The 18387-nt window shown below is 36.1% G+C and overlaps 1 protein-coding gene across 4 annotated transcripts in view; it reads right to left on the bottom strand.

Moving 5' to 3' along the window:
- Nucleotides 1–3395: 3395 nt before the first annotated feature.
- Nucleotides 3396–18387, bottom strand: part of FBXL4 (F-box and leucine rich repeat protein 4) — a 45592-nt gene continuing 30600 nt past the window's right edge. For all 4 annotated transcript variants that reach the window (XM_060753077.2, XM_060753074.2, XM_060753076.2 and 1 more), the window contains 3 exons: nt 15961–16032; nt 10477–10789; nt 3396–4552 (listed from right to left, as the gene is read on the bottom strand). In XM_060753077.2, coding sequence (XP_060609060.2) covers nt 4389–4552; nt 10477–10789; nt 15961–16032 — 549 coding nt within the window. In that variant the 3' untranslated portion in view covers nt 3396–4388. The remainder of the gene's footprint in view (nt 4553–10476; nt 10790–15960; nt 16033–18387) is intronic.

Genomic DNA, 18387 nt, shown 5'->3' with positions numbered 1-18387 from the left:
GCCCTGTTAGTAGAAATGCAACAGAGTAACACACATGGATATGTTTAATCCTACTGCATGGTTAGGATCCAACATGTTTTGTGTAGAACTTGTGTATGTCCTTCCAAAGGTTCTATGTGTGAACTTCGCATTGCAAATCTTTTTTTTAGGGGTAACCTTGGAAGGAGCCTCTCTTGAGGCATTAGTTAGAATTCAAAGCTGAGATTGGAAAAGTAGCCAAACACTTGAATGTGCAATGATGGTCTTTGGATCCCAGCCCAGACATAATGAACACTGTACTTGTAGGATATTTGATAGACCGATGCTTTCTTTGCTTCCAGTATTCAATACAACCTTTCTTCAAAGAGGAGCCCAACTTCCTACAAGATGCAGTTATATTTTCTTGCTTATTTGTCTTAAAAATAACTCTAGTACAGTAACATTTTGTGTGCCATGGTATTTGATAGTCCTTAGAACAATAAGCACTGGTCTGAATTTCTAAATAAATGTAATTCATTACTGGATAGGTTTTGGGTGTTTAATTTAAATGCAGAAAGTAATCTGGTTGATCTGAGATGTAAACAAAGACAGTTGCGGCATAAGCCAAAACATGTTTTCTTCAGTGATACTTTAATACCCATATCTTCTTATATGTAGATTTTAAAATGTGTAGGCACATGTTGTAATGTTATTTAAAGTTAGAGATGTCCATGTACATTGTTTAAGGCAGTGTTTATCAACCTGGGGGTCAGGACCCCTGAGGGGGTTGCGAGGGGGTGTCAGAGGGGTTGCCAAAGACCATCAGAAAACACAATATTTTCTGTTGGTCATGGGGGTTCGGTATGCCAAGTTTAGTTCAATTCCACCGCTGGTGGAGTTCAAAATGCTCTTTGATTGTAGGTGAACTATAAATCCCAGCAAATACAACTCCCAAATGACAACATTAACCCCTCTCCCAACCCCACCAATATTCAAATTTGGGTGTATCAGGTATTTGTGCCAAATTTGGTCCAGTGAATGAAGAAACATTCTGCATAACAGATATTTGCATTACGATTCATAAAGGTAGCAAAATTACAGTTATGAAGTAGCAATGAAAATAATTTTATGACTGGGGATCACAACATGGGGAACTGTATTAAGGGGTCACGGCATTAGGAAGGTTGAGAACCACTGGTTTAAGGGAAACAACTATGCAAGCATGAGCTACATAAACTAAGGGCTATTTTTAAAAAATGAAAATATAAACAGTACAAAAGAGCACTTTTCTGTTTTGGGTATGGACAAATATAGTTCTTAATTACATTAAATATATTTTGTAAAATTACATTTTGAAAAGGTAAAATAATTACTCTACTAGAAAGTTTATGGTAACTCTTTTGACAGCAAAGTGCAATGTTCATATGTAAATAATTTGGGGCCTGGTTCATAAGCATACTATTTTATCCCTTAAGGCAAAATACCTAAAAAACCAGATATGCAAAAGAATGTGCATGAACTGCATGGTATACAAAACTGGCAGCCATTACCATGATTCTGCTACATTCATCAACCACCATTATCACAAAATTACTGCAGGTGTTTCTATACACTTCTTAGATAACAGTAACCATTCTGTAATTTAGCTACACATGATCCACAACTCCGGGGGACAGACATGAACATTTTACAGAGTGAGCTTGTGTGTCCTTCCAAGGATTCCCTGTGTGATCATATCACAATCTCTCTTTTTAAAAAAGGTAACCTTGGAAGCAGTCTCACATGTAGCATGAATGAGAGCTCGAAGCAGAAATTGGAAACGTCCCCAAACATTTGAATGCACAATGGAGGTCTTTGGATAACAACTTTTTCCAATTTTTTTCCAGAATTCCAAAATTTACAATAATCCAAAACCTGATGTGTCCACGTGGGTGACTGAGGCTGTGTCTACACTGGCTCAGCAAATCTAGGGCCACTCTGGAGCAGAAATGCTTTGGACTGCAAAGAGATGAGCTTGCTGCAGTGGCAAGTTGGAGTCTAAATGGTCCAGCCAGGTCAAGACTGCATCAGCTCTGCTGGACTATCATCATCACATCATCACATCTTTCATGTTATCGTTATGGCTTGCAGCCGGCTGCAGAGCTCCATGTTAGCTCCAGGCCACCACTGGTGCCTTGTACCGACATCAGCAGAGGCGCCATTCTGTTTTTGCAATGCTGTATTAACACAGACATTTTTTCATGAGTGCAGGACTACAGTTAAATAAGAACACTTTGAGGGGAGAGCTCTCTGGCAAAAAAAAGTGAATCAAGAAAATAAATATGGAGTATAAACACAAAAAATGCCAAGAAAACAGTAAGAAGGAAGAAAAAAAAGAAAGTGTAGATGACCTCCGATCTATCCTGACCAAAAGAAAATGTAAGCCTCACCCTCTAGGCCTCCCAATGTTGACTCCTTTCTTGAACACCCTCCCCCCCAGTCCCTTTCAAATTCTTCAAAACTCAAAATTGGCAAGTTCCTCTCTTCCTCATGCAAAAAGTGAACAAAATGTTTCCCGTCTTTATAAAAAAAATTCAATGTCCTTTTTTTTTTTTTAGTAAACAGGTTAATTTGTCCATCTTGGCCAGGTCCATCAGTTTTATCATCCAGTCTTATGTTGTTGGTGCTTATGAATTCTTCCATTTCTGCAAGTGGAGCAATCTGGCTGCTGTGATCATATATCATGGTCATATCATGCCAAATAGAAAAGCCTTAGGTTTTAACTGCAAATTTCTCCCAAAAAATGTTCTGGATCACATCATGCTTTTGAATCCAGTATTTCTTGTCATATTTAAATGCCCACCCCATATGGCAGAAAGTATAGGGTCTTGTCTCACGGAACTGAGGACTACATTATTCAGTTATTAACATGACACCTTAGTTTTATAAATATTTTAAAGCACTCCTTTGAGGTGTGGAATTCTCTGTTCAATGCTGTTTAAAGCAGACATAACCAGAGACAGAAATAAATTACTGCCTGCTTTTCTACCAGGTAAGAAGCAATGGCAATAAAATCAGCCCAATAGACATCCATGTTAGAGACTTATTGAAACCTAAGGGATACAACTACTTAGATATTCCGGGTGAATCTATATACTCACCAATTGCAATAATTGGATTCCACAAAAAAAATTTCAGGAAGAGCAAACCTTTGAATTCAACCCAAAGACTGAGAATTATTCCTCTATTTTGCAAGTGATCCAAATATCAATTATGTGCTTGCTAGATATGCCTACCATGTATGCAGAATCTAACAACATGATCACTAATGAAATATACTAATTTAGAATAATAGAAAATTCAATCAACAGTTACACCTTCGAAGGAAATAGAAGAAACAGCAATGCTAGAATTTATCTTCCATAGATTTAAAAAAACAGATAATGAGAACATGAATCTGGAGTTAGATTTTTTTTTCTTTATTCTTGAAACAACATAAAGGAAAAAAAGCATTTGGTTCAAAGATACTATCTTTAAGTTTTATCTTAGTAATATTTAGAATTGTAAACATGAAAATCCACAATCCAAAATATCTACAGAAACAGCGTCATGGTGGTTCACCTGAAAAACATATACAAAGTAGCACTGAGAGTGATGAGCAATATTTCCAGTTTGCTTTGAGATCGACTTGAACTTTCAAGATCTCAGATTTTTTTTCTACATCATCACTAGCTACTTACTGTTCATTCTATGCTTAATTTGCCAGGCTTTAAGTAAGAGCTGTGCAGAGAAAAGTGCATTGGTCAGTTTGGCCTTCAGTTCGGTAGCAAATTATAAACCTCATTCTCATTGCTACTACCACCAAAATATGTGTTTTGGGTTTGGATTCCTTTATACACTGTATAATCTAACACCTTTAAAATGGCACACTTAACGATTCATTTATCAGAAATAAATATTAAAAGGCAACCCCTTTTTAACAAATGGCAATTTTAAAAGAACTATCAACTACTGTTTGAATAAATGTGTTTCATACTTAACTTGCACTTCAGACACTTGAGGTCCACCTATGACCAAAGCATGTTTGCCTCTTAAAGGGAAATATCCAAATTTTAAATTGAAATTTCTCCTCTATTTGTCAGTGTTACCAATTTATTTTAACGTTACTATCCTAGTACTATTAAATGCTCATTAATAGGCATTTAAATATATGCCACTGTACATTTACAGAACTCTTTCCATTTCAAACATAGAGGTCCTTTTGCCATTACAGTAAGTGGAATAATGGTCCATCCAAATTTAAATCTTTCATTTCCCATTTAACCTTCACATTAAAAAGAGTTAACCTTTTCTCCATTATTCACAGGAAAAAATTCTTTGAAAAAAGTCATCACACATTCACAGGAAGGAAGATTGTCAAATCAGTTCCATATAGCAGCATATGAACTGAGTCACTGAGTGAAGCTCTTCTTGATGAGCACATTAGGAAAGTTGGCATTCAGTTCTAGGACAACTCTATTATCAATTTGTGAACAGAAGGACACGTCAAGTAAGGAAAGCTCTTTACAAGACTCCAGCAATTTTCTTAAAGAAGCAGGGCTCACCATTCTTGTGCCTAGTAAGGAAGAGAAGGAAAGAGAGCAATTCAAAAATTAAGCTTGGGAAGAAACTGAATACATGTCACTCTGGGGGAAGAAGTGGTAGGAAAGGCTGCAATGCTAATATTCAGTAAAGATTTAATTCTAATTGAGCTTCCTAATTTTTTGTATTTTCTTTTATTTATATCTGACCTTTTTTGCAACACTGGGACTGAAGACGGCCCACAACACGATGAGAAAAACAGGCAGAACTACATTCACAACAAGTCATTTTATTAAAATACAATTAAAAAGATTATCCTATTAGCACAACCAAATTAAATCAATTTAAAAATCTAATTGATCATAGAAATAAAACACCCCAATCTAAAGAACAGCATAAATTAAATTCTCTCTAACATCTAAAAGCAAGCCCACAAGTCAGTGTAAAATATGGAATTTGGAAGGACAAGATTCAAATCTCTTTTCAATACTGATGTTCACTGTGTTGCCTGGGGCAAGCCAGGCTTGCACTCTACTTCACTGTTAACATGAAAAAGGGGTACTTTTCATCTCTCAAAGAGAGAATTAAACTTGAGCTTTCACACTAAAATTAAACTTGAACAATCACATTATAATAATTATCTCTATACTAACTATCCTCTCGTTATCACCTCTTCTTTGTCAACCTGGGAAACCAGCTCTATGGGCTTATATTGAGTCCTATCAACAAAGTGAACATGTCATAGATTATTTACATACACGTGCACTTATCTTTCAAATACCAGTCAAATCATTCATACACTTCTATCTATCTATGAAATATATTAATTGTATAACAAAAAAACCCTGTTTACTTAGCAGTCAGTGCCATTTTGTTATTTATCAAGCCACACTGGACTCACAGTGCAAATCACTTTTCAGTTTCAAAGCAAGGAGTATCTGGAATTAAGAACTCCACACCACAAGGTGACAATCCATCAAGGGGGGATTTCAAGTAAAGCATATTTATCTGAATGCATACTCCCATCAAAGACAACATCTGACAAATTTTTATTAGCTATACAAAATTTCTCATTTTTGATGTATATCAATAATCTGATGCAAAGGGTAAACAAGAAATATTCTGTCGAAGGGCAAGTTCAGCATTCCCCAACCTTGGTCCTGAATCACTGTTGATTGTCTCTTCCTCTTTGCCCTCCATTCCACAACAGTTAAGTACCTATCTGACAGCCTTTTAAAACACATAGACAATTAACATTTGAAGGCTTGAAACAAGCTCCCTTGGAGTCTGATGTCACAGGAGATGTCTAGCCATGATTATATGCCCCCAGCTCCAAATGAAAACTAGTGGATTTCATTTTTCTGGAGCTCAGTATAGAAGGGAAGATATCTGGTCTGACCAAAACAGGATGAACGTGATTCTAATGGTTTCAGCTCTCTTAACTATGTCTGTATGTACCCTTGCAAAATATAATTAATCTGCAGTTGTCCAAGTCAAGTCAACTCAAGTCAAATACATTAAAGGATGTTACGTAAAAATCAGTTTTAAACAGATATTAATCAGATGTTTTGTTTTATCTTGAAAAGGACCATTAAAGGTAAATATATCCATTTGATCTCTCTCTCTCCCTCAATTTGCTTCTGGCACAAATAAATAAATAAATCTTTCTCTTTTCTGTTTGGTAGTCCAAACAAGAGTATACCTATTCAATCAAATGTTAAATGAGTCAACCTCAAATCAAATTTCTCTGTTCTAGCTGGGAATAAGAATATGATTTAGGCTTTCATAATGTGAAATTTCAGTTCCAAACTACAGATACTTGCTCCTATTATGACACTTTGGCTAGCTATACATAGATTTGTTCAATTTCATTATGTGGGGAAATCTGTCAGGATTTTCCTGTTAAAATAGTTTGATACAGGCATCTTGAGAAATATTTATGCACAATGCTTTATTGTTAACCAAAAGCATCTCATTTTATTTTTGTTTACAACCCGAATCTTAGACATGATTAAAGGAATTAAGAACAATTCTTGCCATAATGTTCTAATAAAATTCTTGGAACTTTGATTAGGGTAGTATAGTTGAAAAGAGAGGTTAAAGCTAGAGTGATAAACTTTTTTCTCTGTCAGAGGTCACATTCCCTCACACGTAATCTGCTAAAAGATTGTATGCTAGTTGTGGTACAATGACCCTATGCAAATGTAGACTGTGTCACCCCTTTACCTACAACCCCCCCCCCCCACACACACACACTTTGGTCACTCTCTTTTCCTTTCTTTCTCATCTGAGATCTGAACTGATCACAGGGTATTTGAATTTATACCAAAGCTTGCATGCATTCAGTGTTATGTTGCAGACATTAACCCAGAAGTGGGCAACGTGGTTTGCTAGTACTGGAGGTCTTTTTCAAAAGGGAAACTCTGAGAAAGTCAGGTATATAGATGCATTTCTGGAAGCAGGTACTGTGTTAATCCGCTGCTTATTTCTGTGCAGAAACTGAGTAACTGCATTTTGAAACTGTCAAGGGAAGATGATGGTTTTGACAGCCATGAAAGGGACAGTTGGAGCTTTTGGCATTCTGGGATGCTGTGGGAGGGTGTTTTTTTTTGGTTTTGTTTTTTACTTTATAACATCTAAACAGCTATATTAAACATTCTCATATCAGAAAAGAAGGCATTGTTATTCTTTTTTCCCAAGTCTGAATAGTTTTACATATTTGAAAACAGAGCTTTACATTTGTATGAACTTAAGACAGAATACTGGTTTTAACACAGCAATTTGAGATAAGAACTGGTGTAGGGTGCATACAGATGGCTAAACCCACCACTTTTTTCAAAGCTGTACTTTATGTTGCCTGGCTGTAGTCAAAATATCAAATGGAAGTTTGTTTTTCTGAACATGTTTCATGCCCTTATTTACATATGCTGCCATTTATATGCTCACATAATGACACTTCATACAGCACCCTATAGATAAGGCTCAAAACTATCCTCTTTTCATATATTATCCACTTTCATACTTAAAAACAGTCCACTAAACCTCAAGATTAACAATGAGGGAAGGAAGGGGAGAGACATGCTAAAACCTGAAATATGAGGCCCCTGAGACTTGGGGAAGTTTCCCACTCCCATATCAAAGATCATGAACAGGAATGACTATGTACATGTAGAACCTATTTACATGTCTACATGCCTGTAACCAAATTACAGGAATGCATGCAAATTTTCTATCTCTGCCTCTTAACTGTATGGAGTAATTGAACAGATTCTCAAATTGAATTTTTACCATAGTAAAATTTTGCTGTGAGAATTTATCTGTTGTTAATTTTTCATTAGCTATGCCACTAACGGAAGACATTTTATTTAATCTGTGAAACCTCTACAAAAGAAATGTGATTGGTTTGAAAGGCATAGATATAGTTCAAATCAAGTCTGGTTTGGGAAAATATGAGGCCCCTAGACTCAGGGAAGTTGTCTACTCCTGTATGAAAGTTCATATTCCATTTCTGTTTAAACCGTCTTTGAAATATTGCAGCAGTACGACACTCACTGGAAAAAATGATGCTGGGGAAAGTTGAAGAGAGTGGAAGATGATGAAGACTCTACAGTCAACTGTGCTGCTTAAAACTGAAGATAGAAGGAATGGAAGAGGGCAGCATTGTTTGGGTATTAACTGAATCAAGGAAGTAACACTCCTGAATTTGCAGAACCTGAGAAGGACTGTTCATACAAGATTGCTATTAGATGACTTGATAGCACATTAAAACATAGAAGAAACACAAGAGCATTCAATCTACCATAGAACCAATAACACTATCTGTCCAACAAACCATAGTCCTTCTCATAAAGAAAGGTCTTGACTAGCATACAGAAACTTTAAGGGATGTCAATCATAAGCATTTCTCTTAAAAATGCTAAGCACTATTATTCTGGAATTCCAAAGATCATAAGTAGAAAAATTCCTCAGGCTTCAATTCTAAGAACAGTGAACCTCACCACAGGGTAAACAAGAGCTTTGGAAGAGAGTTAGCAAGAGAGTATATTCAAAACTTTCTATCCATAACAACAAAGTTTCACAGACTCAGGCAATGAGCAAAGAATTTGGATCTAGGATATGGAAAATTAAAAGGGCTGGAGACATATGTGGCACATACAGCATAGCAGAATGGATCAGAGTTCAGTGATAGACGGGTAAAAAAAATCTTGGGGAGTGTAAACTAAAAATATTGCTGAAATATCATGCCTCATTTGGAGACATGTTGTTCCTGCTATGTGTTGTTAGTGCGAAATTGTTTCTGACTTCAACTTCTGACTATGGTGACCTAAAGGCAATCCTATCATGGGGTTTTCTTGGCAAGATTTGTTCAGAGAGAGTTTGCCTCTCTAGCTAGGTATGAGCTGTCCAAGGTCAACCAATGGGTTTCCATGGACAAGCAGGAGTTCAAACCCTGATCTCCTGAAGTGTAGTCAAACCACTACACTACTCTGGCCTTACTCACTTGCTCACTCTCCCTCCTACATATATGAAGCTAATCCTCTTTTGTGAGCTGTTTGGGGACTTTGCTATGAAAGATGTAATAAAATAACATTTATTTATTTAAAGAGAGGTATTATTTAAAAAGTCCTATATTTTTACTCTACACAAAAGCTTTTCTGTTTTCTTATTCAAGTGCTGTGAAATTTAACTTCTTAAAAGAAATAACTTGTTAGGAACTATGTTATGTTTTGGAAACTCTGTATTATTTCCCATGTAAACAAAGTGTAAGTCAAGTATATAAAAATAGCACTACAATTTTATTGTTGATATATAGAAGAGATAGTATGCGAAAATTATACTAAACCAGTGAAGTATGTCACTACTCAGTCACTCCATTTTAGTAGAAATTTAAGATTGCTTTATGAAGAGACAACAATGTTATGAGAAATGTTTGTGGGAGGCTTCTCTCATGTCCCCACATGAGGAGCTGGAGCTGATAGAGGGAGCTCATCCGCCTCTCCCCAGATTCGAACCTGCGACCTGTCGGTTTTCAGTCCCGCCGGCACAGGGGTTTAATCCACTGCGCCACTGGGAGCTCCTGTACAATGATTAAAACAATTCCTTTTTAATTTCTGCAAAAAAAAAAATGCTTCCATTTTTGAATAACACTGAGAATTACATTTTTGTTTTGTTTTAAGGGAAACAGTTTCTCATACTTACTGCAGAAAATGATTTATTATTATTATTAATTTTGAAGCTTGTGTGTATGAAAAAGCTCATGACATATCTTTTATTATATACTATAGAAAATATATCACAGCATTCTCCCTTTATAAAAATACTCTGTCATGCACTATAAAAATCAAATAACTTTTGAAAACTAGCAATAGCAGCCATCGATTTCCAAAACGTATTTTCAAAAATGAGGTGTTTTTTAAAACAAAATTCAGGAAAAGTGAAGTAATTGGACAACCAAGAAGTCTCATTGACAATTTTATAAATCCAGAAGAAATTTAATTTACCACACCATAGAATTATATAAACCTTGATTTAAATAAATCTTGATTTTCAATCAATAAAATTGTTCGCATACAAACTGCATTTACATGTGAAAATGCTACCAGGAATGATGAGGAGATATGTGAATACAATATTTACTCTTCAGGACATGACTAATTATATACAACATATTATTTTAACTTCTGCAACTGATTGTTGTTGTTGCTGCTGCTGCTGCTGTTATTGTGTGCTTTCAAGCCATTTCCAACTTATGACGACTCGATCATTGTGTTTTCTTGGCAAGATTGTGACAAGATAGTGTCTCCTTCCTGAGAATTAGTGACTTGCCCAAGTCACACAGTGAGTTTTCATGGCCAAATACTGAAACTACTACATCACACTGACTCTCCATTGTATGAAATGTTTTGTGGACTGATCTACCACAGATACAACCAACTATTCAAATATTCTTGGACTTACCCAAAATATCAAGCTGGCGGAGACTAGTACAATTTGCAGCAAGTTCCTCTATGTCCGAATCACATACCGATCTGTTGGCTGTCAAAAAAAGCTTTTGCAAGTTTGGAAGTTTGCTTGCTAGTTTTGCAAAGCAGCCAGTGCTGCTCTGGAGTGTCGGGCACCAGCCAAGATCAAGCTCCTCTAGCAGGGGACAGCCAGTAGCTAGTTCTGCTATTCCATTTTCAGTAATGTTTTTACATCGCCATAAATCCAGTGTTCGAAGTTTTTTGCACTTGGCTCCCATCATGCTTGCAACTGTGTCATAGTCTTCAATCTGTGAAGCAAAACCTTTTTGAATATATTATTATTTATAGTCTGACTCATATTTAAGCACTCACCTATACACTTTGGCCAATGCCACTAGAAGTTTTTATCCATGGACCACTGCCAGTCCACAAGTCATTGGCTGCCAGTTCCCAGGGATTTTAAGGAAATAAAGAAACAGGGCATAAATATAGCAGGTGGCCCTAGCAAACTTGATAAAAATAATTGCTAATTTCTCACATTGGATATCATAGGAAGCAATGACTCACACTACAGTTCTACATGTTGCCCTGAGGTCACCAAATAAACACAAATACAATTTATTTATTTATTTACACCATTTCTATCCCGCCCATATCAGCCCGAAGGCGACTCAGGGTGATTTCAATATCAACTGAATTCATGTCCATGGGACACACTGGTGACAACACAGCAGTAAAATGCATTTTAGACTAAGTTTATTTGGACTGTGACTGGCAATATATCTACTACAATCTCACACCTTTCATTTCGCCTTTTGAACAATATGCTATCATTGCAACGATAAATGGGATGAAGTGTCCATAGTGTATCACCTACCCCCCTAGTTGAAAACAATCAAGAAGTGGCTCGTTCTTTGATGTAAAACTAGATGAATAAAATATTTTAGGATAAAATATTGGTGCAGCAGGTTAAACTGCTGAGCTGCTGAACTTGCTGACCGAAAGGTCCGCAGTTCGAATCTGGGGAGCAGGGTGAGCTCCTGCTGTTAGGCCCAGGTTCTGCCAACCTAGCAGTTCGAAAATAGTACCGCTTCAGCGGGAAGGTAATGGCGCTCCATGTAGTCATGCCGGCCACATGACCATGGAGGTGCATATGGACAACACTGGCTCTTCGGCTTAGAATGGAGATGAGCTCCACCACCCCAGAGTTGGACACGGCTAGACTTAATATTAAGGAGAAACCTTTACCTTTACTATTGTATTACAAAATTAGAAGAAATCAACAAATATTGTATTTTGCTTTAAGGGGCAAGAGGGTGAGCCGTTCATGTGTCCACAAGACTGATTTGGGAATTACATCATATAATTGGTAATGCTGCCTGATAATTTCTGTGTTGAATAATAATAATAATAATAATAATAATAAACTTTATTTGTACCCCGCTACCATCTCCCCAAGGGACTCGGTGCGGCTTACATGAGGCCAAGCCCAAAGTACATCAAACAAAACATCAATAAACACAACATCAATAAACAATCAATAAAATACAAATCATATAAATCACATAAACAAAAAATCAATAGTGACATAAACAATTTTAAAAATGGCCGGGCCAAATGTAATAGATTAAAATTGAAAATATGCTGACGCGAACAAGGTAAAATAGGATAGGATTTTTCTGAGAGAAATGAGGGAGCACAGTCCATCCTAAGTATTAAAGTGCATTGTGGGGACCTATTGTTGAGAGTTCTCCTTATTCTGGGAAGGCACACTGGAACAACCACATTTTCAGGCTCCTCCTAAAGACTGCCAACGTTGGGGCATGTCTAATATCCCTGGGAAGTGAGTTGAAACAATTCCGTATCAAGGAATACAATGTTTAAAAACCCTGCATCATAGCAATGATAGTGATAAATATATAACTACATATCAATATCATCTATGTTATTTGCTACACAAAAAGAAAAGGAACATATTCTTAAACTACAAAGGCTAATGAATTAAACCAAATAATCGTTGTACAAATATCCCCACTATCTTTGTCATTAAATCACATATACCCATTGACTAATATAATCTGCATGGTAGCTGTGATATCTGAAGGTATAAAACTGTAGATTTTGATTCTCAGTCATATGTAGCTACATAGTCTCACTTCAAAAACGATCTAGTTCCTCTAATGTGCCTAGGGAAGAAATGAGCATTTAACTCTATTTATTTATTTATTTATTTATTTATTTATTTATTTACAGTATTTATATTCCGCCCTTCTCACCTCGAAGGGGACTCAGGGCGGATCACAATGTACATATACACGGCAAACATTCAATTTTTGACATACAAGACATACAGACAGATAGAGACCATTCAGCAGTTCTTCCATTTCAGATCCTGGAGGTTGCTCGATTTGGCCACAGAGGGAGCTGTCGGTTCATCCACTATGATGCCGAGCCTTTTTGTAGTATTTCCTCCTTGCTCTCCGGCATTTTTATGGTGTCATAAATTAGCCTCCCCGCTTTTAAGCAGTCCCTAATTCCTCTACTCACAGCTCACAGCTGTTTTCAAACTGCTTAGGCCAACAGTGAGCCAGGCATTTTTTTAACAGCTATTTTTTTTAACAGCTATTAACAGTCGGGCACTCAACCCCGACTCGGACTTCGAACTTGCCACCTTTTGGTCAGCAATGAGTTATTGCAGCTGATTAACCAGTTGTGCTACCAGCCCAGCCCTGGAGGTATAAAACTATAGATTTTGATTCTCCGTTATATGTAGCTACATATTCTCACTTCAAAAACAATCTAGTTTCCTCTAATGTGCCTAGGGGAGAAATGAGCATTTAACTCTTTCTACTTCAATGACATTTGACCATGATAGCTAACATCTTTTTCTAATTGAGAAAAATATTTTAAATCTTCCTTCCCACTCATCTTTCAAAGAAAAATTAAGTGTTTTTCCTTGTATTTCATAAACATAAAATACAATAGACTAAAGGGGAAACATATATCACTTGTATTTTGGCCCCTAATCCCAGGGACATGAACACAGAAGGAATTGAAATCCATAATCTAATAATCTGGCAGTTATAAATATGGATACATGTAAAAAGTGGTATCACTTCTTTAGAAAAATGACAAAATATTACAATAGTGATCAAACGCAATTACTGAAATTAATCTAAACACATAAATTAGAACTCCCTGCCTGTGATTAGTAAAAATAATAAAATAACCAGTTTTGGCACGTAAGATTGTGATATGAATGGCTGTAACATATATATCCCTAAGAGTAAAATCAAAGCTTAATAGGGGAAACTATGTGTGTGTGTTTTATACATAAACACAAAATAAACTCCATACTTTTTTATTCCTAGCATGTATAATGTTGCCTTTCTAAAAGGCCTGTGGAATGCGCTCCCCGGGGAAATTAGGTCATCAACATCCCTCCTCTCTTTCAGAAGGAAGCTAAAGACCTGGATATGGGACCAAGCCTTTGGGTAAGCTGGCAGATGGATAAAAGACAATGATGACCAGAGTAGGAAAGGACAATGACAATGCTGGATGGATTATGGATTTATGAATTGATGAATGTTGACCACAAGATGATTTTATTGCTGCTGTTGTTTTAATTTGACTGTTTTAATTAGTTATAACTGTCGTCGTTATATTGTAAATTGTATATTGTATTTTGTGAATTGTTGGGCATCGAATTGTGCCTTTTGTAAGCCGCTCTGAGTCCCCGCTAGGGGGTTGAGAAGGGCGGGGTAGAAGCACTCCAAATAAATAAATAAATAAATAAAACATATTCAAAGTAGATTTTAAAAACTGAAACAACAAAGACCACCGAGAAAAGGTCTAAAATACTAAAAGGCAGGAACAACACACACACAAATCAGCATAAATTAGTGCTCCGCAGCTGTCTATTTGAATTGAAACACAATGGTACTAGCGCAAACATTATTGGGTGGTTCTTCCTGACTTGAGTATCCAAACTGAAAAGGCTATCTTGAGTATTTCCGATTGTGGGTGGACTCAAATATGGCCCCCATAAGAAACTTGCAAAAGTTATTTGGGTTTCAAAAGGTAAATTAGCATTTTCACTATGTGAAGTTTTGTTGAAGCTAATCAATCAAATCTAATTGGAACTCTACCAGTCCCATTTTAAACAAATTGAAGATTCAAGAATACTAACAAGGCGCCGATATAGACAACACATTGTAGAAGTCTAATCTGGAAATAACTAAGCTAGGTTTTATTTTCCCCAATACACACGTACACAGAAGAGATGTGGCTCGTATATTATTCCAGGAAAGTCATGTGACTCCCCAAGCAGGTGTGGAAAAATAGTATGTAACAGAATTACATTTACAGAGGTAGATGAAATTCATTTATATCAAATGAGGAGGAAAGTACAGTTGCACTCAATTTCTGTTGGTGGGCATGGAAACTAGTTAGCCACTGTGTGCACAGCTGGCCTTGATATCCCTTAAGTCTGATTTTTTTTTTGTCGTGTCAGGAGCGACTTAAGAAACTGCAAGTCGCTTCTGGTGTGAGAGAATTGGCCGTCTGCAAGAATGTTGCCCAGGGGATGCCTGGATGATTTGATGTTTTTATCATCCTTGTGGGAGGCTTCTCTCATGTCCCCACATGAGGAGCTGGAGCTGATAGAGGGAGCTCATCTGCCTCTCCCCGGATTTGAACCTGCAACCTGTTGGTCTTCAGTCCTGCCGGCACAGGGGTTTAATCCACTGCGCCACCGGGAGTTCCTTAAGTCTGATAAAGCTCTGTTAATATAATTGCCAAAGCCACATCAAATGGTAGGACATCTCAATAAATAATAATAATAATAATAATAATAATAATAATAATAAAAAATCTGGTACATCATAAGGATATGTATTTATATGACAAGCTTTTGCATGTTTAAAATGACTTCCAGGAACCTGTACTTAAAGCAATGACATTCCACTGTTTGTGTAACCCGGATCTTAAATAAGTTTTTCTTTTGTTTTAATTTCTTCTGTGGTTAAATGTTTCACACAAGTTGTCTTATTTATTTAATAATACTCTGTCTTTTTCCTAATATAGGCTCTAAGGCGGCACACAATGTAGCTTTTATTTCTATTTTTGTGTCCACAGAAAATGCAGAAATGTCAAGTCTGCTTGATCAAATTGACATGGGGACATTCACTCTCTTTTTAAATGATCTGACAAGTTATAACAAATCGATGACAAAAAAGGAACTTAAAAATCATGTCTATGGTAATTTGTTTTCAAAGACAGACGAACTATCTACAGGAAGGAAACATTTTTTTTTAAAAAAGCAAGTAGAACTTCAGACATACATTTATTTTATGATTCTATAAAAAGCGGATTAGTATAATGAGAGGAGTTGAAACAAGTTGTTAATTTTTGTGTAACTGAGCTTGGTAAGTCTAAGCATTGGTAACTTATGCAAAAATATGTACTTTTAGAAACTTACCATTACACAGCTACCCAGGCTAAGGTGCTGAAGTTCAGAACAGAATTTGAGAATGCTGAGCAGTGCTGTTTGCTGCCATTGGGGAACACATCAGAAGCAAATATAGAAAGCAAACACAAAGAGAAAGGGTCAATTAGACATTAAAGGCTGTCACCACTTTCCCTGAAATTCAGCTCAAAACCTAGGTAACAGACACCACAAATGCCATTTAATGAGTCCCCAGATGCTCTAGCCATTGATTGGCTTGGAGTCAAGGTAATCATTACAAGCCTTTATATAATAAGTCACTCTGGATGTGGTTTTGCATGCCCTGAAGACACCTTTAGTCCCATGACCTATCAGTTCTTTTCCCTCAGGAGAACTCTTAGAAGTCTGGCAAGTTCAAACAACACACAAGGCCAAACCAAAAACACAGAGGGCTGGTGACATCCCAGAAAAGTGCAACATCTCTGACATTCAGTGATCAGCTACAGTCTGATGGAACTGCCAATACAGTCACATTGCATCAGGATTGAGCTGGCGACTTTAATGTCACAGGATGTGCTTGCTGACAAGGATACTGACAATCATTGAGCACCTGTCATTGGTAACACGCATAGGGGAACAAGTATAATACGCAGTGTACAGTCTTGTTGCTGCCATTTTAAGCATGTTTGTACTGAAATGCCACATCATTAAAAAATAAAACAGATATTCAGATGTATTTTTTTAATATGGCAGCTCTTTTGAGTTTGGAATGAGTGTTCATATTCATATACACACTCATGCGAAATCTAATTTCAAAATTGCAATTTATATTTTCCTGAAATACTTCTTTTGTATGTACTTCTACCTAAGAGAAGCAACACTGAATCAGTCATGGCTTACTTAAAGGTTTGTGCATTTGGAATGAAAGTCTTTTTTATTTTACAGACATGCTTTAATGGGCAGGGAAATAATAACTGAACAACAAATAGAATTAAATAAAAAATCAAAATGCCTTACTTTTGTTTTAGATATATATATATATATGTATTTATTTTGTAATATTTTGCCATAACATAATGAGTTTGCATTTATTTACTAGATTTCTAATACTGCAGTCAGAGAAGCTTGAAGAGCTCGTTTTAAAAGAATGTTACAAAAAAACTCCCATCTGATTGGTCAAGAATCTGAGTATGTTCTGCTTAATCAATTGTATCAGAATTCAGCCTTCACCACTAAACCCTGTTGAACAGTGAGATCATTTCGTAGTTTTTCCTGCTGCACTACATTATATGCAAGTTAAAACATTGTAAATTCAGAGGGATGTATTGCAGCTATTAACCATTTCTGCAAACAACTACTGCAATGAATTTCAATATTCAAACATATGTTCTATGACCTCTTTAATGCTGTGGTCTTTATGGATGATTGATTTATTGATTATTAATGACACAAATGAGCACTAATTTGGCATAGTTTAATGTACAGACATGATGAGTGAATAGGTTGAGTCTCTGGAGAGCACAGGGAGAGCAGATAAAAGAGGGAAAACTCAGATATCAACTACTAGAATAGCACATACTTATTCATTTAACAGGTAAACATTATTGATGTGAGTGTATCAAATGAGCCATTATTATTTAAGACTATTTCACTTAAATATTGTGCCTTTTCCTAGTTCAGAACTCAATGTAGTTTACAAGAAATAAAAAAAATCATTAAAATACCACAAGATACAAAAGTTAAAAAGACATTAAATAATAAAAAAACTAAAAACATTGAAACACATTATCATTAAACGCACAGATATACCAACAGAATAATTAGCAAGATCTAGTACATCGTTTTGTCAGAACATGCCTTTTTATTATGCACTATAACATACAGTCTGGGCATAACAGATCTTGAGAAATTATTCTCAAAATCTTAAACTTAGTCTTAAACTTGTAAATAGCCTTACAAGGTACATAGCGGAAACAAAAAATTCAGAACTAAGTTTTGACAGAATGCACACTGGAATAAAAAGCTCTCTTCAAAAAAGTAGGACTGATGGTGTATAAACATTATCCCCCGGAAGGAATTGTGAATTCAGCCAAAGCCTAGGTCACTCTGTTTGTGTAACTATCAACTTATTATTTCTTACTGGTGGGTCAATAAAATGTACTAAGCCTTGCCTTGTTGAGAGGAAAATATACAGCACTATGCTTTATGACTGCATATGGCAGTGATGGGCAACCTTTTGAGCGCGGTGTGTCAAAATTTGCCAAAAAACTGAGCATAATTCAGGTGGTGTGTCACTTCAAGAAAAAAAACCATAATTTCGCAATATTTAGCTTAAATAACAAAAAATATATAATTGTAATTCCCACTTTCTCTCTTACCACGTTGTTCTACCTCTCTTTATGTAAATAATATCCTTTTTGGAGTGTTTAATAAAAATATAATTTTAAAAACCCAACAAAA

Source organism: Anolis sagrei, chromosome 1 (genome assembly GCF_037176765.1).
Source record: "Anolis sagrei isolate rAnoSag1 chromosome 1, rAnoSag1.mat, whole genome shotgun sequence".
Classification (NCBI taxonomy): domain Eukaryota; kingdom Metazoa; phylum Chordata; class Lepidosauria; order Squamata; family Dactyloidae; genus Anolis; species Anolis sagrei.
The sequence above is the reverse complement of the archived record's forward strand: the minus strand, read 5'-3'. Positions and strand labels throughout refer to the sequence as shown.